The 22,848-nt window shown below is 47.9% G+C and overlaps 1 protein-coding gene across 2 annotated transcripts in view; it reads right to left on the reverse strand.

Annotated features, from left to right (window-relative positions):
* Positions 1-2,486, reverse strand: part of OSBPL10 (oxysterol binding protein like 10) — a 560,435-nt gene extending 557,949 nt beyond the window's left edge. For both annotated transcript variants that reach the window (XM_077268966.1, XM_077268965.1), the window contains exon 1: positions 1,971-2,486. In XM_077268966.1, the coding sequence (XP_077125081.1) occupies positions 1,971-2,236 (266 nt within the window). In that variant the 5' untranslated portion in view covers positions 2,237-2,486. The remainder of the gene's footprint in view (positions 1-1,970) is intronic.
* Positions 2,487-22,848: the final 20,362 nt, after the last annotated feature.

A 22,848-nucleotide genomic window follows, 5' to 3' on the forward strand; every position in this document is an offset into this window, starting at 1 on the left:
AACTCTGCGGGGAAAATTTCAAATAAAACGTATATTTACCGCAAGACAAAAGACTTGTTGTGGATTTGTAAATTGTTCTGCACGTGTTTTTCCGCGGCTTGAAAAATAAAAAAAACAGCACAGTTGGCGTAAAACTGATAGAAATCCCATCCATTTTGCTATAACCGGAAGACACTACGTTTATTTGAGCAGAAAAATGCACCTGATCCTCATGGTGGGAGATAAGCCTTGTGGTATAAAAGTTAGCGGCGTGCTTGGAAAATGTTCTTTATACATGATCCCATAATGGTAGTGAGCCGCTTTAAAGTGGTTGTCAGGTTAAAGAGATAACTTGTTAATCGGTGGGGGTCTGACCACGGGGGTCTGTGCCGATCAGGAGAAAAGGACACTTATATCCCTGTTACAATGGTGGCAGTAACCGTGTGCAACTGCAGCACCCCAGGTAGCCGGTTGCTGCAGTGATGTTGCCTTCCCTTCGGGGAGGGTGATGTCACGCTTGGAGGCAAGGGAGATTCTTTCTATCAGGTATGGCACTTACATTCAACACATCTGAATCTAGGTCAGGAGGGGGAGCTCAGGACCCGGATTCAGGGGAGCTTCCTTGGACTTTATGTTTCCTGGACTGGAGGAGTCAGCCAGTTATAGAGGAGTGAGGTAAGGAGGAGAAGGACGTCTGGAGCAGACGTAGAGGCCCAGCAGCCACGAGGGAGCTGCAGCCTCTGGAAAGAGAGATAACGAGAGGAGTTGAATTGTGAAGGAGCTTAGAGGGAAGAAACACAGTGGAGGAAAGGGCTCAGGAGGGGAACAGCGGAAGGACACCCTGGGAGCCAGAGTGCAGAAGCCGGGTACCGGGAGCCCGAGGTCGTGTTGTTCTCCAGGACGCACGACAGAACCGGAGGGCACAGTACTATATGTCAATTGCCCGCATCAAGTCTGAGGTGAAGCAGTGATCTTAAGAGCCGGGTCATCTAAGAGATCCTATAAACAGGCTCAAACTGCCTATCGTACAGACATCTGTCTTAGGACAGGAGAGAGAGGACCCTGTCAGCAAGCTTTAAGCCGCAGGGACCTCGCCATCTGGTGCAAGTAGGAAAGGCTTACGGACCTCACCTGAAGTGGGATCCCTTACTGCCTCCAAGCCGACCAGACTACAGCTACCCTACACCTGGTACCCTGGACAGAGGACTGCTACCATCAGTAAACCAGGTAAAGGACTGCAAACTCTGTGTCCTCCAATTATTCGTCGGCATACACCACCTTTGCCACACACCGTGGGAGCCCTGGGGACATACTTCCTTACCTGTGGGAAGTTATACCATCTAGCTGCCACACCATCACCCCAGAGGACCCCTTTAAGCAGCGTCGGTCCCACTGACCGAATACCACAGGTGACGTCACGAACAATAGACTTTATTCATAAAACCCCAAAAGACTTTCCCTTTAATTGGGCTCCCAGGGCCACGGACAGGGTCGCAGCCACCGTGACATCCCCTTTAAGACCGGACCCGGTACCGAGTACCCCACGGCCCTGGCGGGCGCTCCACAACCTCCGCTCCATAAAGAATGAAAGGAACGGCGTTCTGCGGCACAACAATCTGCGCCAACTTGTAACGAGGCTATACGTTCACTGATCTGCTAATTGGTGCCAGTCCCACTCCGATCTGCTAGTAATCACCTATCCTGCGGATAGGGGATAACTTCTTACTGGACAACCCCTTTAATGCTCTGAATTATTCCAGAAAGTTTCCTAAATACGCCGCCATATAGTGCCTGAGTGCACAGCTGTTATTATACTGTGGCTGCAAAATGTGAACTTTCCCAACAGAAGCAAACATAATGCCATAGACTGAGGTAACCTCCATGATGCCTTGGAAAAGGCCACATCCAAAGGTACTGTGATCATGCCCATTGCCAGAGGTTTCTCTATGCCCCCACATGGGCACTATGCAGACTCGTGCGGTGCCAGTTACCTGTTCTGCCAGCCCTGGATGAGGTTGGTGTACTTGCTCAGCACCCCCTCGAGGACTTGTTTCTGTTGCTGGTCCCTTCTTCCTCCATCCAGCTTCCCGGCCGCTGTCAGTGCCACAGCCTGCTGCTGGCTGAGTCTCCCGGGTCCTGCCAGCAGCCCCCGGGCACCAGATGAGGGCGAGGAGCCTGCAGAGGTGGCCCTGCTGCTGCTCCGGCTGCTGCTGTTGCTGCTGCCCCCTCCGCTGTGCTGCTGAGCCGCCTTGTCCATGGCCCCGCAGTGTGCAGGCACAGTTCCTGGCTGTCTCCTATTTCATGCAGCTTCCTGCTGAGCTCCCGGCTCCGGGCTCTGCGTCCATGACAGGAGATACACCCGTCTGTCTGTCAGCTGCCGCACACAACCGCTACATGTGTGCCTGTCAGTTCCTGGTCGTGAATGAGCTGTGCCCGCCCTCCCTGGAGAAGAAGCATGGAAGCCTCGTCATTCAAGTCTCACAGCTGACTTTGCTACTGTGTGTATGGAGGAAAACCCATCCCACCCCTGCCCTCAGCGGCTGCCAGCACCACCCCCGGTGCCACACCTCCCTCCATCGTGCGTGCGTGCCATGCACCTCCGTCCGTCCCTCCATCGTGCAAACGCCATACATTACATCCCGTCCCTCCATTGTGCAAACTCCATCATGCAGATTCCATCTGTCCCTGCACCGTGCGCCTCCATTTGTCCCGTCCCTGCACAGTTCTCCATTTATCTCTTCCCTCCACAGTGCCCCTTGACCCATCTTTCCACAGTACACCTTCATCCGTCCCTCCACAGTGCGCCTCCGTCCGTCCCGTCCCTCCACAGTGCGCCTCCGTCCGTCCCGTCCCTCCACAGTGTGCCTCCGTCCTTCCCGTCCCTCCACAGTGCGCCTCCGTCCGTCTCGTCCCTCCAAAGTGCCCCTCCATACATCCCGTCCCTCCACAGTGCGCCTCCGTCCGTCCCGTCCCTCCACAGTGCGCCTTCGTCCATCCCGTCCCTCCACAGTGCGCCTCCATCCGTCCCGTCCCTCCACAGTGCGCCTTCGTCCGTCCCGTCCCTCCACAGTGCGCCTCCGTCCGTCCCATCCCTCCACAGTGCACCTCCTCCGTCCCTCCACAGTGCGCCTTCGTCCGTCCTGTCCCGTCCCTCCACAGTGCGCCTCCGTCCGTCCCGTCCCTCCACAGTGCACCTCCATCCGTCCTCTCCCTCCACAGTGCACCTCCCTCCGTCCTGTCACAGTGCACCTCCATCTGTCCCGTCCCTGCACAGTGTGCCTCCGTCCGTCCCGCCACAGTGTGCCTCCCTCCATCCGTACCTCCACAGTGCACCTCCCTCCGTCCCGTCACAGTGCACCTCCATCCGTCCCATCCCTCCACAGTGTGCCTCCCTCCGTCCCATCCTTCCACAGTGCACCTCCATCCTTCCCGTCCCTCCACAGTGCACCTCCATCCGTCCCGTCCCTCCACAGTGCGCCTCCCTCCGTCCCGTCCCTCCACAGTGCGCCTTCCTCTGTCCCGTCCCTCCACAGTTCTCCATTTTTCTCTTCCCTCCACAGTGCACCTCCTTCCGTCCCGTCACAGTGCACCTCCATCCGTCCCGTCCCTCCACAGTGTGCCTCTCTCTGTCCCGTCCCTCCATAGTGCTCCTCCATCCATCCAGTCCCTCCACAGTGCGCCTTCGTCCGTCCCGTCCCTCCACAGTGCGCCTCCATCCGTCCCGTCCCTCCACAGTGCGCCTCCGTCCGTCCCGTCCCTCCACAGTGCACCTCCGTCCGTCCCATCCCTCCACAGTGCACCTCCATCCGTCCGGTCCCTCCACAGTGCACCTCCCTCCGTCCCGTCACAGTGCACCTCCATCTGTCCCGTCCCTGCACAGTGTGCCTCCGTCCGTCCCGCCACAGTGTGCCTCCCTCCATCCGTACCACCACAGTGCACCTCCCTCCGTCCCGTCACAGTGCACCTCCATCCGTCCCATCCCTCCACAGTGTGCCTCCCTCCGTCCCGTCCCTCCACAGTGCACCTCCATCCGTCCCGTCCCTCCACAGTGCACCTCCATCCGTCCCGTCCCTCCACAGTGCGCCTCCCTCCGTCCCGTCCCTCCACAGTGCGCCTCCCTCTGTCCCGTCCCTCCACAGTTCTCCATTTTTCTCATCCCTCCACAGTGCACCTCCCTCCGTCCCGTCACAGTGCACCTCCATCCGTCCCGTCCCTCCACAGTGTGCCTCCCTCTGTCCCGTCCCTCCATAGTGCTCCTCCATCCGTCCCGTCCCTCCACAGTGCGCCTCCCTCCGTCCCGTCCCTCCACAGTGCACCTCCATCCGTCCCGTCCCTCCACAGTGTGCCTCCCTCCGTCCCGTCCCTCCACAGTGCGCCTCCCTCTGTCTCGTCCCTCCACAGTTCTCCATTTTTCTCTTCCCTCCACAGTGCCTCTTGGCCCATCTTTCCACAGTACACCTTCATCCATCCTGTCCCTCCACAGTGCGCCTCCATCTGTCCCGTCCATCCACAGTGTGCCTCCCTCCGTCCCGTCCCTCCACAGTGCACCTCCATCCGTCCCGTCCCTCCACAGTGCGCCTCCCTCTGTCCCGTCCCTCCACAGTTCTCCATTTTTCCCTTCCCTCCACAGTGCCCCTTGGCCCATCTTTCCACAGTACACCTTCATCCGTCCTGTCCCTCCACAGTGTGCCTCCATCCGTCCCATCCTTCCACAGTGCACCTCCATCCTTCCCGTCCCTCCACAGTGCACCTCCATCCGTCCCGTCCCGCCACAGTGTGCCTCCCTCCATCCGTACCACCACAGTGCACCTCCCTCCGTCCCGTCACAGTGCACCTCCATCTGTCCCATCCCTCCACAGTGTGCCTCCCTCCGTCCCGTCCCTCCACAGTGCACCTCCATCCGTCCCGTCCCTCCACAGTGCACCTCCATCCGTCCCGTCCCTCCACAGTGCGCCTCCCTCCGTCCCTCCACAGTGCGCCTCCCTCTGTCCCGTCCCTCCACAGTTCTCCATTTTTCTCATCCCTCCACAGTGCACCTCCCTCCGTCCCGTCACAGTGCACCTCCATCCGTCCCGTCCCTCCACAGTGTGCCTCCCTCTGTCCCGTCCCTCCATAGTGCTCCTCCATCCGTCCCGTCCCTCCACAGTGCGCCTCCCTCCGTCCCGTCCCTCCACAGTGCACCTCCATCCGTCCCGTCCCTCCACAGTGTGCCTCCCTCCGTCCCGTCCCTCCACAGTGCGCCTCCCTCTGTCTCGTCCCTCCACAGTTCTCCATTTTTCTCTTCCCTCCACAGTGCCTCTTGGCCCATCTTTCCACAGTACACCTTCATCCATCCTGTCCCTCCACAGTGCGCCTCCATCTGTCCCGTCCATCCACAGTGTGCCTCCCTCCGTCCCTCCACAGTGCACCTCCATCCGTCCCGTCCCTCCACAGTGCGCCTCCCTCTGTCCCGTCCCTCCACAGTTCTCCATTTTTCCCTTCCCTCCACAGTGCCCCTTGGCCCATCTTTCCACAGTACACCTTCATCCGTCCTGTCCCTCCACAGTGTGCCTCCATCCGTCCTGTCCCTCCACAGTGCGCCTCCATCCGTCCCATCCCTCCACAGTGTGCCTACCTCTGTCCCGTCCCTCCACAGTGTGCTTCCATCCGTCCCTCCACAGTGCGCCTGCATCCATCCCGTCCATCCACAGTGAGCCTCCATCCGTCCCGTCCCTCCACAGTGAGCCTGCATCTGTCCTGTCCCTCCACAGTGCACCTCCATCCGTCCCTCCACAGTGCGCTTCCATCCGTCCCTCCACAGTGCGCTTCCATCCGTCCCTCCACAGTGGGCCTACATCCGTCCTTCCACAGTGAGCCTCCATCCGTCCCGTCCCTCCACAGTGCGCCTCCATTTATCCCGTCCCGTTGTACATTTGAACAACACCATTTATTTTACCAGATAGTGTACTAGAAAACGGGAAATAAAATTCCAAGTGCGGTGAAATTGCAAAAAAAAATGAAATTCCACAATTGTTTTTTTGTTTTTTTTCCCACCATATTCTCTAAATGCTAAAAATGACCTGCTATTACCATTCTGCAGGTCATTACGGGTTCGCAGATATCAAACATGTATAGATTATTTTTTATTTGTGAGCCCTCGCAGGCAGGGTCCTCTCTTCTGTACCAGTCATGACTTCTATTGTTTAACCCCTTAGTGACTGAGCCAATTGCGACCTTAATGACCAAGCCAATTTTTACAATTCTGACCAAGGTATCTTTGTGAGGTTATAGCTCTGGAACACTTCAATGGATTCCATTGATTCTGAGATTTTTTTTCGTGACATATTGTACTTCATGACAGTGGTAACATTTCTTCGATATGACTTGGTTTATTTATGAAAGAAACAGAAATTTGGCAAAAATTTAGAAAATGTTGCAATGTTCAACCTTTTAATTTTTGTGCCCTTAAATCAAAGAGTCATGTCACACAAAATAGTTAATAAATAATATTTCCCACATGTCAGCTTTACATCAGCACAATTTTGGAAACATAATTTTTATTTGTTAGGATGTTATAAGGGTTAAAAAATTGACCTGTGATTTCTCATTTTTCCAACAAAATTTACAAAACAAAACCATTTTTTTAAGGGCCACCTCACATTTTAAGTGACTTTGGGGGGTCAATATGAGGGAAAATACCCACAACTGACACTATTCTAAAAACTGCACCTTTCAAGGTGCGCAAAACCACATTCAAGAAGTGTATTAACCCTTCAGGTGCTTCACGACAACTAAAGCAATAGGGAAGAAAAAAATTAACATTTAACTTTTTTCACCAAAAATTTACTTTTGATCTAAACTTTTTTATTTTCATAAGGGTATCTGGAGAAAATGAACCACAAAATTGATTGTGCAATTTCTCCTGAGTATGCTGATACCCCGTATGTGGGGGCAAGCCAATTTTTGTGCGCATAGCAGGGCTCAGAAGGGAGGGAGCACCGTTTCACTTTTTGAACGCAAAATTGGCTGGAATCGATGGCAGGCACCATGTCACATTTGGAGACCCCCAGATGTGCCTAAACAATGGAAACCCCCCAATTCTAACTCCAACCCTAACATAGCCCTAACCGCAACACACCCCTAACCCTAATCCCAACCCTAACCACAATATAAACGAGATAGACAAATGTCTATCACCAGTTCCTGAAGTAATCCAATGGTTCAAGTTCCAGTGCAATCTGAAGAATATCCAAAACAGTCTGAAAGTTCCTTGTGAAAAACATGCTGCTGCACATTATGTATCACAAACAGTTCACTCAGAGTAATGTCTTCTGCAGAGAGAGGCTTATGACAGATGTGCCAACCTCGACAATCAGCGTTACTGTCCTTATTGCAATAGCATTGTGCGATGTGGACTAATCTGGCAATGGTGAGAACGAGCCTTGTCCATCTGGAGAAGCGATCAAATCGCTGACAGTCTAAACCGACCTTCTCCTTGGATTTGGTGATGAGGGTGTTGACATCAGGACGAATCTCTGTGTCAATGTCCAGATCCTGAAGGCTGAAGCTGACTTCAATGGCAGTCTCTCCACACTGGTCGCGAAGGAACTCTGGTCCTGTTAACCAAGAAGAGTTTGTGAAAGTGCCAACAGACACAGGCCTAGTAGCAAGGTCAGCAGGGTTAAGATGGGATGGAACATACTGCCATTGCTCAGGTTTGGAAGATTTCCTGATCCTTTCAACGCGGTTACTGACATAGAAGAGTTTAGTCTGGTTGTATATGTAGCCCAGAACAACCTTGCTGTCTGTGTAGAATCTTGTGTCATCCATATGAATCGCTAGTTCGCTCTGTATGAAATCTGCAATCTCTATGGCTGGCACAGCTCCACAGAGTTCAAGTCCGGGTATGGTGTGTTCGGGTTTTTTATAAGCCAATTTAGCCTTTCCAAGAGGCATGAGAGAATATATGGATCTCTCCTTTGACTCGTAGCAAGGGATGCTGTAGTGTAACAATGTGGTATGTGGATCTTATCTAAGGCACAAAGAGATTCCCTCCATGACTTCCACTTCAGTTGTTTGTGAGCAGGGAGTAGTACATCCCAGTCCTTAATAGACTCTGAGAGTTGTCTTAATAGAAGCTTGTCTTGTATAGTCAATGGTGCAACGAACCCGAGTGGATCGTATAGACTGTTCACCACTGACAGAACCCCACACTTAGTAAATGACTTTTCTGCACCACTAACCTGAAAGCTGAAGGAGTCCTTTTAACAAGTTCCATCTCAAGCCCAGACATCTCTGTACTGGTGGATTGTCTGAGCCTCGATCAATGTCCCTGAATTCTGCGGCATGATCAGTAGGGTGAAAGGTAGTGTTGAGCATTCCGATACCGCAAGTATCGGGTATCGGCCGATACTTGCGGGTATCGGAATTCCGATACCGAGGTCCGATACTTTTGTGGTATCGGGTATCGGTATCGAAACAACATTAATGTAATAATGTGTAAAAGAAAGAATTAAAATAAAAAATATTGCTATACTCACCTCTCCGACGCAGCCTGGACCTCACCGAGGGAACCGGCAGCGTTCTTTGCTTAAAATTCGCGCGTTTACTTCCTTACGTGAAGTCCCGGCTTGTGATTGGTCGCGTGCCGCCCATGTGGCCGCGACGCGACCAATCACAGCAAGCCGTGACGTAATTTCAGGTCCTTCAGGATTTTAAAATTACGTTCTGGCTTGTGATTGGTCGCGTCGCGGTCACATGGGCGGCACGCGACCAATCACAAGCCGGGACTTCACGTAAGGAAGTAAACGCGCGAATTTTAAGCAAAGAACGCTGCCTGTTCCCTCGGTGAGGTCCAGGCTGCGTCGGAGAGGTGAGTATAGCAATATTTTTTATTTTAATTCTTTCTTTTACACATTAATATGGATCCCAGGGCCTGAAGGAGAGTTTCCTCTCCTTCAGACCCTGGGAACCATCAGGGATACCGTCCGATACTTGAGTCCCATTGACTTGTATTGGTATCGGGTATCGGTATCGGATTGGATCCGATACTTTGCCGGTATCGGCCGATACTTTCCGATACCGATACTTTCAAGTATCGGACGGTATCGCTCAACACTAGTGAAAGGCCTTCATGACAGCAGCACTATTGGAGGCAATTTTATGCAATCTTAAATGAGCTTTATAAAGCATACCTTGTGTTCCTTTGAGGAGATCTATGGCTTTTTCCAGTGTGGGCAGGGATTTGAGACCGTCGTCCACATAGAAGTCCTTTTCAGTGAACTGTTGGGCATTCTTCCCAAACTCTGTTTCACCATCAGAAGCAGTCCTACGTAGGCCATATGTAGCAACTGCAGGAGAAGGACTGTTTCCGAACATGAGCACCTTCATGCGGTATTCAACCATTTCCTTGTTGGGGTTGTTGTCTCGGTGCCATAGAAAACGGAGATAATTTCTGTGGTCTTGCCGAACGATGAAACAATGAAATATTTGTTTAATGTCAGCAGTAATAGCGACTGGTTCTTTTCTGAATCTCATGAGTACTCCCACCAGGTTATTAGGTTGGGACCAGTGAGGAGAACTTCGTTCAGAGATACACCTTGATGCTTGGCGCTTGAATCGAACACCACTCTGATTTGTTTAGGTTTTCTCGGATGATAAACTCCAAAACAAGGTAGATACCAGCATTCTTCATTCTCTTGCAAGGGTGGAGCTGGCTCTGCATGGTCATTGTGAAATATCTTATCCATAAAGGCTACAAAATGGTCCTTCATTTCAGGCTTGTTTCTTAATGTTCTCTGCAATGAGGTGAACCTGGATAAAGCCTGTTCTCAGTTGTTAGGAAGCTTGGGCCTTGTAACCTTGAAGGGTAAGGGAGCAACTCAGCTGTCAGATTCATTCTTGAAGAATCCACTGACCATTATTTTAATAAATTCCTTGTCTTCTATGGATAAGGCAATTTTGTTGTCCTCTTGTGTTGTGTGAAACACTGTTCGTCCTAAGTCTTCATCATAGGGAGTAGGAATGATGTCAGGCTCTTGGATGACCGCAAATAGATGAACAGCGCTCCAACCAGGTGTAGTAATATCAAAATAAAGTATTCAGCCATGGTACAGCTGTACCATGGCTGAATAAATACTTTATTTTGATATTACTACACCTGGTTAGAGCGCTGTTCATCTATTTGCGGACTGTTTGGAGTATCCAGGATGGTGCCCTGGACATGGAACGGGCGCCCCATTGAGTGAGTGCTGTCAGCCCCTCTCTTTTTTCTCTTTTAGGCTCTTGGATGACGTCTGTGAACATTTCTTTCACTTCGTAGTGATGAGAGCATGGTTTGAAGTGAGTTCTGCGACCATTTTGGAGTACATACGTTTTAAAGGAGTTCACTTCAGATGCCTTGTGACTCTTATCCAGACATACATCACCCACGATTACCCAGCCTAGATCGAGTCTTTGGGCATATGGAGCATGATCTGGACCGTTGCATTGTTGGCACACCTTGTGGACGGTCAGAATTTCTCTCCCGAGTAGGATTAGAATATCAGCATTCGTGTCCAGAGGAGGAATCTGGTTAGCTAGGTGCCTCAAGTGGGGATGATGAAGCACGGCTTCCAGAGTGGGAATATCTTCCGTTATCAGGTATCTGGTCACATTCAATTAAAGTTGGCAGGGGTATGTGCATGTTCCCTTTAATTGAAGAGACAATGTACCCAGAGGCTCTTCTGTCAGAAGTCTCAATACGACCAAAGCAGGTGTTGAGGGTGTATGGAGTTGTTTGTCCCTTTATATTGAAGATCTCAAAGAGTTTTGGCTTCGCTACAGACTCTGCTCATCTATTATGGAATACATTCTGGAGGCCTTGTCGGGTTGTCCTTCTGGATAGACATCGACCAAACAGACCTTTGCACAGCATTTAAGACCAGTTCCCTCTCCACATACTTCAATACATTAGGAGGAAACAGCAGTTGCATTAGGATCAGGAACTTATGGCTCCCCCGCCATGCTTTTGAGCAGGCTTGGATGCTGCTGAAGGTTGTGCAGTGTGTGGAGCTGGTGTGGGATGCATAGATGTAACGTGTTTGTCACTACTGCATTCAGTGCATTTAATGACGGCCTTAGGCTACTTTCACACTTCCGTCTTTCAGCTCCCGTCATAATCCGTCGATTTTTGAGAATGCAGGATCCTGCAAAAAAATTTGCAGGATCCTGCATTTTCCCATAGACTTGTATTAGCGACGGATCACGACGGATGGCCACACGTCGCATCTGTCGTCCGATGGATCCGTCGTGTTTTGGCGGACCGTCGTCTGGAAAAAACGCTCAATATAACGTTTTTTGTCTGCGTCGGGAAAATTTGTAGCGACGGATCCTGCGTCATACGTCGTTCACTAGAATGGAAGCCTATGGACGCAGGATCCGTCGCACACTGGAATCCAGCGACGGATCCAGTGTTTCTCCTCTGAGCGTGCCCGGAAGGATTTTCAAGTCCGGGAAAAAAAAAAATTAATCTCTCTCTCTCTCTCGTCCCCAGACATTTATTTTCCCAGAATTTGTGGACAACGCATCCATCATTACATTGGATGCGTCGCACACGTTTTTCACTACTTTCATGACATCCGTCGATCCGTCATTTTGCTGCACTACGACGGACACAAAAAACGGAAGTGTGAAAGTAACCTTACAGTCCTTAGCAAGGTGGTCTGAGGAGGCGCAACACTTATAACATATCCCAAGCTCTTTGAGAGTATCTGCGCTCTTGCAAGGTCTTTGCCCTGAGTCCACAACATTCCTTAAGTGGGGGAGGTCTTTTGTGGATAGGGCACATACGGTTACTGTCCATAACCTTAGGAGCAACAGCATTTTGTTTTAGTGAAGGCGGGTGCTATAAGTGGAACATCAGTCTTTCTCACGGATACTGTGCCCCTTAACGCTCTACATTTGGTGGTAGTGTTATCATACCTTGTAGATGATGATGATTAAACTGGTTTAGTAGATTCAGTGAAATCGAAGCTGGGATAATTCTTCAGAGCTTGGTCACTGACATATCTGGAAAAATGTGAAAAGGGAGGAAAATACACATTATGCTGCCTTTTATATCATGAGCCATAGTCTGCCCATTTATCCTGCATGCTGTATGGTAACTCGGACACTACTGGATTCACACCATGAGCAGTATCAAGGCAACTCAATCCTGAAAGACGTGGGTCTAATTTTGCCAATTCTAACTCCTTTAGCAGGTTGGTCAGGTCTTGAAGTTTTTGGTTGTCTGTGTTAGTTATCATTGGGAAGGTTTGCAGTCTCTTAAATAAGGCACACTCTATGACTTCTGAGCTGCCGTAGGTTTGCTCCAGTCTCTCCCATGCTGCAATATGACCTGCATCTGAATGGTCCATGTGAACTGCCCTTATTGTCTTAATACGCTCCGCTGATTCAGGGCCTAACCAGTTAACAAGCAAATCTAGTTGTTCCTTGGCAATGAGGTTAAGGTCTTGAATTACTGCTTGAAAGGTCGACTTCCAGGCTCTAATAATTTTCAGCACGATCATCAAACTTTGAGAGACTGATGTTTATTAACTCCCTACAAATCATGTATCTGGCGAAGTCAGACATGTCCAATCTCCCGGTCATAGTTGCAGGATTAACTTGTGATATCCCTGGGGAATGTAAGTTCTCTGGCTTATATGACTGTGACAAATCATAGTTACATAGTTAGTTACATAGTTATTGAGGTTGAAGGAAGACTGTAAGTCCATCTAGTTCAACCCATAGCCTAACCTAACATGCCCTAACATGTTGATCCAGAGGAAGGCAAAAAAAACCCATGTGGCAAAGAGTAACTCCACCATGGGGAAAAAAATTCCTTCCCGACTCCACATACGGCAATCAGACTAGTTCCCTGGATCAACGCCTTATCAAGGAATCTAGTGTATATACCCTGTAATATTATACTTTTCCAGAAAGGTATCCAGTCCCCTCTTAAATTTAATTAATGAATCACTCATTACAACATCATACGGCAGAGAGTTCCATAGTCTCACTGCTCTTACAGTAAAGAATCCGCGTCTGTTATTATGCTTAAACCTTCTTTCCTCCAGACGTAGAGGATGCCCCCTTGTCCCTGTCTCAGGTCTATGATTAAAAAGATCATCAGAAAGGTCTTTGTACTGTCCCCTCATATATTTATACATTAAAATAAGATCACCCCTTAGTCTTCGTTTTTCCAAACTAAATAGCCCCAAGTGTAATAACCTATCTTGGTATTGCAGACCCCCCAGTCCTCTAATAACCTTGGTCGCTCTTCTCTGCACCCGCTCTAGTTCAGCTATGTCTTTCTTATACACCGGAGACCAGAACTGTGCACAGTATTCTAAGTGTGGTCGAACTAGTGACTTGTATAGAGGTAAAATTATGTTCTCCTCATGAGCATCTATGCCTCTTTTAATACATCCCATTATTTTATTTGCCTTTGTAGCAGCTGCCTGACACTGGCCACTGAATATGAGTCTGTCATCCACCCATACACCCAGGTCTTTTTCATTGATGGTTTTGCCCAGAGTTTTAGAATTAAGCACATAGTTATACATCTTATTACTTCTACCCAAGTGCATGACCTTACATTTATCCCCATTAAAGCTCATTTGCCATTTATCAGCCCAAGCTTCTAGTTTACTTAAATCATCCTGTAATATAAAATTGTCCTCCCCTGTATTGATTACCCTACAGAGTTTAGTGTCATCTGCAAATATTGAAATTCTACTCTGAATGCCCTCTACAAGGTCATTAATAAATATGTTAAAAAGAAGAGGGCCCAATACTGACCCCTGTGGTACCCCACTGCTAACCGCGACCCAGTCCGAGTGTGCTCCATTAATAACCACCCTTTGTTTCCTATCCCTGAGCCAGCTCTCAACCCACTTACACATATTTTCCCCTATCCCCATTACTCTAATTTTATGTATCAACCTTTTGTGTGGCACCGTATCAAAAGCTTTGGAAAAGTCCATATACACTACGTCCACTGGGTTCCCTTGGTCCAGTCCGGAACTTACCTCTTCATAGAAGCTGATCAAATTAGTCTGACATGAGCGGTCCCTAGTAAACCCGTGCTGATACTGGGTCATGAGGTTATTCCTCTTCAGATACTCCAGTATAGCATCCCTTAGAATGCCCTCCAGGATTTTACCCACAGTAGAGGTTAAACTTACTGGCCTATAATTACCGAGTTCAGTTTTTGCCCCTTTTTTTAATATTGGCACCACATTTGCTATACGCCAGTCCTGTGGTACAGACCCTGTTATTATGGACTCTTTAAAGATTAAAAATAATGGTCTATCAATGACTGTACTTAGTTCCTGCAGTACTCGGGGGTGTATCCCATCCGGGCTCGGAGATTTGTCAATTTTAGTGATTTTTAGACGCCGCTGTACTTCCTGCTGGGTTAAGCAGGTGACATTTAATGGGGAATTTTTATCACTAGTCATATTGGCTGCCATGGGATTTTCTTTTGTAAATACTGATGAAAAAAAGTCATTTAGCAGATTGGCTTTTTCCTCATCCTCATCCACCATTTCCCCCAGATTATTTTTAAGGGGGCCAACACTGTCATTTTTTAGTTTCTTACTATTTATATAGTTAAAGAATATTTTGGGATTATTTTTACTCTCTCTGGCAATGAGTCTCTCTGTCTCAATCTTTGCTGCCTTGATTTGCTTTTTACAGAATTTATTTAATTTTCTGTATTTATTTAATGCCTCATCACTACCTACTTCCTTTAATTCTCTAAATGCTTTCTTTTTGTTCCTTATTGCGCCCCTAACAGCTCTATTTAGCCATATTGGTTTCCTCCTATTTCTAGTATGTTTATTCCCATACGGTATATACTGTGCACAGGTCCTATCCAGGATGCTAATGAACGTCTCCCATTTTCTTTGTGTATTTTTGTGTCTCAGGATATCGTCCCAGTTAATTGCACCAAGATCCTCTCTCATCCGTTGGAAATTTGCCCTCCTGAAGTTTAGTGTCCTTGTCACCCCCCTACTACCCATCTTATTAAAGGTTACATGAAAACTTATTATTTTATGATCACTATTCCCCAAGTGACCCCCCACCCTTATATTTGATATGCGGTCTGGCCTGTTGGTTAATATTAGGTCTAGCAGTGCCCCCCTCCTTGTTGGGTCCTGAACCAGCTGTGAAAGGTAATTGTCTCTCATAGTTGTCAAAAACCGATTACCTTTGCTGGAACTGCAGGTTTCTGTTCCCCAATCTATTTCAGGGTAGTTGAAGTCCCCCATAATAATGACTTCTCCTTGAGTCGCAGCTTCATCTATTTGCTTTACGAGGATATTCTCCATTGCTTCCATTATTTTTGGAGATTTATAACAAACCCCTATCAGTAATTTATTATTATTATTTTTTTTTTTTTTTTTTTTTAAATCAGGACGAAATGACATGGCAAGAGGATTAAGCTGTGGTTTAGTTTCTATAGGGTCTGGTGGCCGCAGCCTAAATTGTGAGTTAGTGCTTGAAGTTACCTTGTCGGCAGTAGGTGGTGACATCTCTAGGCTTGCGGGTGCGTCCATGTGGGAGAAAGTAGGTGGCACTGGTACAGGTATTAAATGTCTTAGCACGTAGTCAGTAGTGCGATCAGCTGGGTCCTTCACCTCTCCTGGAACAAGGCAGTTGATATCAGCATCTTGACCTAGTGCTTGTTCAAGGATCTTCAGTTTAGCAAGGGCTGTTGCTTCTTACCTTTCTTCTTGGAGTATTTTCAATTGGACCTCCATCTCGTTTCTTTGGGTTTCTGTCTCAGCCTCCTTCCTTTTTAATTGGGCCTCCATCCCGTTTCTTTGAGCTTCTATCTCAGCCTCCTTCCTTTTCAATTGGACCTCCATCTCATTTCTTTGGGCTTCTGTCTCAGCCTCCTTCCTTTTTAATTGGGCCTCCATCTCATTTCTTTAGGCTTCTATCTCAGCCTCCTTCCCAATATAGGAACTTCTGACTCTAGTTTCCTCTGCAGATGCACGGATTTCCAGTGGCTTGTCAGACAATGTTGACTTCCTGAAGTGCGATGATCTGGAAGATCGAGATGTGATTTTGCTTGACGTTGTGCGATGTGACCTATCCTCTTGGAGGTGTGCAGTGTGGAGTTCTATCTTATTCTGGGCATCATGCACTAATGAGGTATTATCTTGGAGAAGAGTTTCCCTTTCAGCTAGCTCTGTTGGGGCATCTTCCATGTCACAGTTACTCAGAAATGTGATGTACTCTGCAGTCTCTGGTAGCGATCATAGGTGGCAGATAAACAATTCAATGTGGTGGTTAAATCTGCTGAGTCATTGTTAGAGCGTGGAAGAGCTGCTAAATAATGATCAACCATGCCCCATAAATGATCTAGGTTATCATGGAACTCATCTCTTGTTGTCTCAAAGTTCTCTCTGACCTTTTGTGTCTGCTTGGTTACACGTTTGGGTCGAACGTCCTGCTCTGCAGTAAGTGTGGACTCTGCTCCTGGAGCATCTGTGGTGTCAGGGACATGATGTGATTCTTTCACAGAGGGATCCACGGTGCTTTTTGTGGACATGCGTAGCTAAGATGGCGGACGGTCATAGACTTGCTAGCAGACAATACATATGCACACAGACACTGCAGACTTAGGTCTCTTGTTACTATTCTGCCACCGATGTACGTGGATGAGATGTGTCTGAGGGATGTGAACACAGTTCTCTGTATAAGCGATAACAGATAGTGTTAACTCACTAACTCCTGCGTGTCTACTATTCCTGATGAGCTGCACATGATTAGTCCGGTAGGATGATGCATTGATGAATTCAGCAGGCTTTATTCACAGTACCTTGATGAGGTGAGATATCAGAGATGATGAAGGGATGAAGATGAGGTAGAAGTTAGTACTGCTGTTGAGGAGAGCCATAAGATCAAATAATTAATCCAAGATGATCAAAGTGTGACACTAAAGATGGCTGCCATTTCCTGTTTCACCACACCATGTGCTGATATCCAAGATGACGCCCACCCTGATGACCTCATGGATCCGCCCATTGTGACGCCCACCCTGATGACCTCATGGATCAACCGACCCCGATGACCTCATGGATCCGCCCACGGACTAGCTCATTGCCCAACCCACTAACCATTGGAATACATCCGATCACTCCCATTTTAGAGCTAACCAAGCCCCCTTACCGGGGTTATATAAACCGATGTTCTGATTAAATAATGTCCTTGGAGCTGAGCCATAGATTGATCAAGGAGAGTTTACATCCGACTGTGTGTTGTCTGATGTATTTCTTTAGTGCGCACCTGATCAATATCCATTAGGCCAGGAGTAGGCAACTAGAGTGAACATTTCTTATTGTTCAACTTAACACTGCAAGTTAGAAGCACGCAGTTAGAGGTAACACGAGAATCCTTTCTCTAGTCCTGTAGCATGTGTTATCCAAGATGGCACTGACAAAGAAGAAGGAAGTGAGATACAGATAGGAGGAGTTGAAAAAAGAAAGGTATTATGGGTAAACAGAGTAATAATGCAGGAAGAACATAATATACAACAGCCAGTAGATGGCAGCAAAGTACAACAAATACAATAGACAGAATTCAACCATATGCATCGGATGATCTCCTATAATGGCTGAAAGTTATGCAAAAGATTAGCTAACAGCACAGGATCTATCACAGTGATCAAAATGAACCCATAGGAAAAATCTATTGTTGCTGGGTACCGATTGGCAGATCTCGGTGGGCGCATGAGCCCACCATTTTCTTCCAGGGAGATGACGCGTAGGGCCGGGGCATGGAGCAGGAGGGTCCGGGAATGGTGGAAGTGCTAGGGAGGGGGGAGAGTCTCAATGGACCGCATTTATCTCTCATCTCATATGCTAGATCATAAAGCGGCTTTAAAAAGCAGCGCTGAGGAATAAGTACTCTTAACTGCCGCTGTTAAAAAATGTACCGGCAGTCGTTAAGGGGTTAAGATTACTGTACTCATTTTTGTTATGTATACCTCTTTTCACATGTAAAGCGCCATGGAATAAATGGCGCTGGAATAATAAAATATAATAATTTAAGTGGTGAAAAAAATTCCCTTTTTTTTTTTTTATAAAAAGGTGCCATATTCTGAGACCCATAGAGTTTCCATTTTTCGGGATCTGAGGCTGGATGAGAGCTCATTTTATGCTCACCAAGCTGTCATTTTTTATAGCATTTTGGAGAAGTGTGAGGCAATGACCTCTGTTACTGCTAGGGGGCGCTGTATTTTCCCCTCAGAATACGCATGGAGGCGTATTGGCGTATTGAGGACATGGGAGTGCATGGCAGTCGCAGGCATAACTGTGATGTGAGACAGTGAGACACTGTGACCAGCATTATTGTAAATGGCCGGCATGTGTCGCAGAGGGGGCTTACAGGGTTAGTCGGAGAGCTGGGCGGGACTGACTGACCACACACACCTCACACCTATGGGGGTGGCTACGGTGATATAATGTGACTGAGGTCTGGTCACATGGTCGGTGTGTAAGGTCCTGGATGGCCTGTGTGTTGGAATGTCCTGGGAGTAGGACTGGATTCCTGAATAGCACATGGAGAGGCCATGGACCTGAAGGCCTGTGCGAAGGGCAGTCCTATGAGTGGACGGACATCCTGAATAGCACACGGAGAGGCTGTGGACCTGAATGGCCTCTGTGTTGGAAGGTCCTGGGAGTACGACTGGATTCCTGGAAAGCATGGGGAGAGGCCATGGTCCTGCAGAGCCTGTGACGGCTACTGTGTTGGGGAAGCTACCATCCTGATGTGGTTCTGGAACTGTTGGGTGGCCTGGTGAGCAAGGCATGGTCCAGGACGGTGATCCCAGTTAGGTAGTTTCCCGGGGAGAGAGGACTGATGAGGAGTCAGCATGTGGAGCAGGAGCTCCTGTAAGATAACTCCAGATAAAGGGGGTTATGGGTAGACGAGTATCTGCCAGTGGAACAGACTGTTAGTGCCTATGATGTTCCATGGAATTTAATGAACTGTGTGGTCTTCCACGGTAACTGGACAAAATGAGGACTGGCGTGTTTAGAGACTGCAACTTAATGTCGTGCTATGTGAGTAGAAACATTGATACGGCGCATGGACACCCCTAGGAACTAGTCAGAGGAGGACTGGCGCGTGTAGTGTCTGAAAAGTGATTGAAGCCGTGTACTATGAACTATATGTGTGTGATGTGTAACATGGCGGTTTATGATGCCTAAATAAACCGCCTTAATAAACCGCCTTGACTGTTTAATGGAGAAAATTGTGCCTGTGTGACTGAATCCCATTGCTATGCGAGTGTCCCCTAACACATGCAGTAAGTGCTATCTTACAGTAGATACGATATTTTAATCGCCTGTTATTGCATTTTATTGCAATGTTGCAGCGACTAAAAAAACGCAATTCTGGTGTTTTGATTTTTTTTTCTCTTTGATCAGATCAGCTGTTATGTGCCTGAAAACTTGCGGGCTCAGCGCCGGTGCCCACATCAAAGGGAGGGAGATGTGTGGTGATTTTTTAGCTCTGCGTATTTAAAAAAAAATTCAAGTAACCTATTTTACCTAATGGGTGCAGAAAATCTGCAACATCAAAAACTCATTGTGGGAACATAGCCTGCATTACCAGCTGTTCCACTACTTCGTCCCAGATTTTGTCAATCCAACATAGCGACTCCTGATTGACCACCATACATGAAAAAACTGCCTCTGCACCAAGTTGCTGAGCCACAACATTTATCTATATCACCCTTTCCAGTGCCCGGGCCAGTGTGGGATCCTGGAGCTGAGCCATCCCAAAATACTCCAGGGATACTTCGAGCTCCATAACTGATGTGGTCTCCTCAACCTCTCCTGCCAACACCTCTAGGGTAAACTATAGGATTTACACTCCTTCCCTATGAGGGTGACCCCTACGGCAGGTATCATCGACTAGTGATCTTCGGGTTCTGCACCCGAGCAGACCTTTACCCTGGGAGGGTTAATTTTTTTCTCGCACAGTCTCTTCCCAAAACAGTCCCTTAAGGAAGGGTCTTTATTATTTCTACCGTGCATACAAATTACCTCAATTTTTCCCCCAGTGGGTTTTAACTCAGAGATCAATGACCCATGAACGAGTTGCACTAGGCTCCCTGAGTTAAAGAGATCCTCCACCTGGTTTCCGTTGATGCGCACCTGGCACAAATGGGGTTCATCAGCTGGTGCAATAGCGTCCACGGTGTATATGGTCTGGGCATACATCGACACCCGGCGAGTAAACCCACAGTCCATTGGTTCAGCAGTTAGGGGCCATTTGGCAGCCACATTTTCTAGCCCTTGGCACAGCCAGCATCTGATAGCGGCAGCTTCACTAGTCCACAAGTCCAGTTTAGAGGAAACTGGTCTCCCTGATGAGATCAAAATAGACCCCCTGGGCTTCTCCCATCAGGAACGGGGCCACAACTTTAGCCGACTGGGAGCTTTGCAAACTCTCCCGCTCCGCGGTTCTTTCAAACACTCTGAGGAAAGCTTCTATGTCGTCCTCCGGACTCATCTTCCTCAGTGCTGATCTGATCTTGTCCCAGGCCTCAGGATGGACCAGGGTCGGTGGTGGGAGCATGTCTCTCAGGACCTCAGTTTATTGTAGAATCAGGTTGTTAGTCTGCTGCTGCTGTTGACATTAGCGTATCTGTGCGCAGCTTATCATCTGCATGCGCAAACGCATTCAAACGCATCGTTACGCTGCATTTTTTTATCCGCATCAGCTTACGCATGATGCCCAAAAAAAGCTGTGTGTGCATGCGTTTTTGCCTGCGTTTGCGTTGTCGATATTTCCAGGAGGACGTGTCTCAATGGGCGTGTCTTAAGCGGTTCCTGGACATGCGCAGTCCGAAGTACGCAAGTGCATTGAACGCATGCGTACGCATGCCCTTGCGTACCAATGCGCTTCCATAGACAGTAATGTATTGTTGATACGCACTCATCCGCATGCATATGCTTGCGCATATTTGACGCCTCAATAAATGCAACATGTCGCATTCGCCAGACACCGCAAAACAACGCATACGTACGCATCCGCATGCGAACTGATGCAAGCACGTGTCCCTGCGTACACAATGTTAAACATAGGTACGCAAGACGCATGCGGATCGGTACGCAGGTATACGCTGCGCACATATACGCTAATGTGAACTCGGTCCTACACCATCTTTATATAAAAAAAACTCCTGACATAGGTACCTTTTAAAGCATACCTGTCAGCAGCGAAACTACAGACAGGTTGACGCTGTTATACTAATTAGGCCGGGGTCACACTAGCGTATTGCATCCAATGCGAGAGCATCGGATGCAATATGCTAATGACCCTCGGCTCCTGCCCTGCGAGTAGGAGCCGAGTGTCATGCGTCTGTGCTCCAAGCCTCTCGCACAGAGCAGATCGGAGCACAGCTGCGGAGGAGGTGGAGAAACTAATTTCTCCATCTCCTCCATTGCCGGGGTCCGCATTTAGCGCACAGCACTCGGATGATATCCAAGTGATGTGCGCTGTCTCACTCGCACCCATAGGCTTATATGGGTGCGAGTGAGCCGAGAGTCGGCCGAGTGTCCGTGACAATCGCAGCATGCTACGATTGTCTCTGACCGAGGAAAACGGCTGACAAAAAAAATCGGCTGCTGGGAGCTGCCCCATAGTGTAACATTGGTCCGAGTGCAATGCGATTTTTTATCACATTGCACTCGTCCGTTTAAGTCACCAGTGCGACGTCGGCCTTAAAATGATACCTGGGTTGATGAAATCCGTCTTGTGGTTGTTGTTTAACCCCTTCACCCCGAAACCTGTTTTCACCTTAATGACCAGGCCAATTTTTACAATTCTGGCCATTGTCACTTTATAAGGTCATAACTCTAGAACGCTTCAACGGATCCCGGTGATTCTGAGAGTGTTTTCTTGTCACATAATGTACTTCATGTTAGTGGTAAAATTTCTTTGATATCACTTGCGTTTATTTGTTAAAAAAGTGGAAATTTGGAAAACAAATTTGCAATTTTGAAAGTTTTAATTTTTATGCCCTTAAATCAGAGATATGTCACAAAATAGTTAATAAATAACATTTCCCACATGTCTACTTTACATCAGCAAAATTTTGGAAACATATTTTTTTTTTGTTAGGAAGTTTTATGAGTTAAAAGTTGACCAGTAATTTCTCAAAATTGCAAAACCTTTTTTTTTTTAGGGACCACATCACATTTTAAGTGACTTTGAGGGGCCTATATGACAGAAAGTACCCAAAAATGAAACCATTCTAAAAACTTCACCCCTCAAGGTACTCAAAACCACATTCAAGAAGTGTATTAACTCTTTAGGTGCTTCGCAGGAATTTTTGGAATGTGGAAGGAAAAAATAACATTTACTTTTCTTTCACAAAAAAAATTCCTTTAGACCTAATTTCTTCCTCATTTTCTTTCACAAGGGTTACAGGAGAAAATGGACCATACATTTTGTTGTGCAATTTCTCCTGAATGCGCACATACCCAACATGTGGGGGCAATCTACTGTTTGGGCGCACGGCAGGGCTCGGCAGGGAAGGAGCGGCATTTGACTTTTTGAATGTAAAATATGCTGGCTTAATTAGCGGTTGCCATGTTGTGTTTGGAGAGCCCCTGTGTGCCTAAACAGTGGAAACCCCCCACACGTGACACCATTTTGGAAACTAGACCCATTAGGGAACTTATCTAGGTGTGTATTGAGCACCTTGAACCCCCAGGTGCTTCACAGAAGTTTATAACGTTAAGCCGTGAAAATAAAAAAAATCACATTTTTCTCACATGAATCTTTTTTAACTCCAAATTTTGCATTTTCATAAGGGTAACAAGAGAAATTGCTCCATAA

Source organism: Ranitomeya variabilis, chromosome 6, assembly GCF_051348905.1.
Source record: "Ranitomeya variabilis isolate aRanVar5 chromosome 6, aRanVar5.hap1, whole genome shotgun sequence".
Taxonomy (NCBI): domain Eukaryota; kingdom Metazoa; phylum Chordata; class Amphibia; order Anura; family Dendrobatidae; genus Ranitomeya; species Ranitomeya variabilis.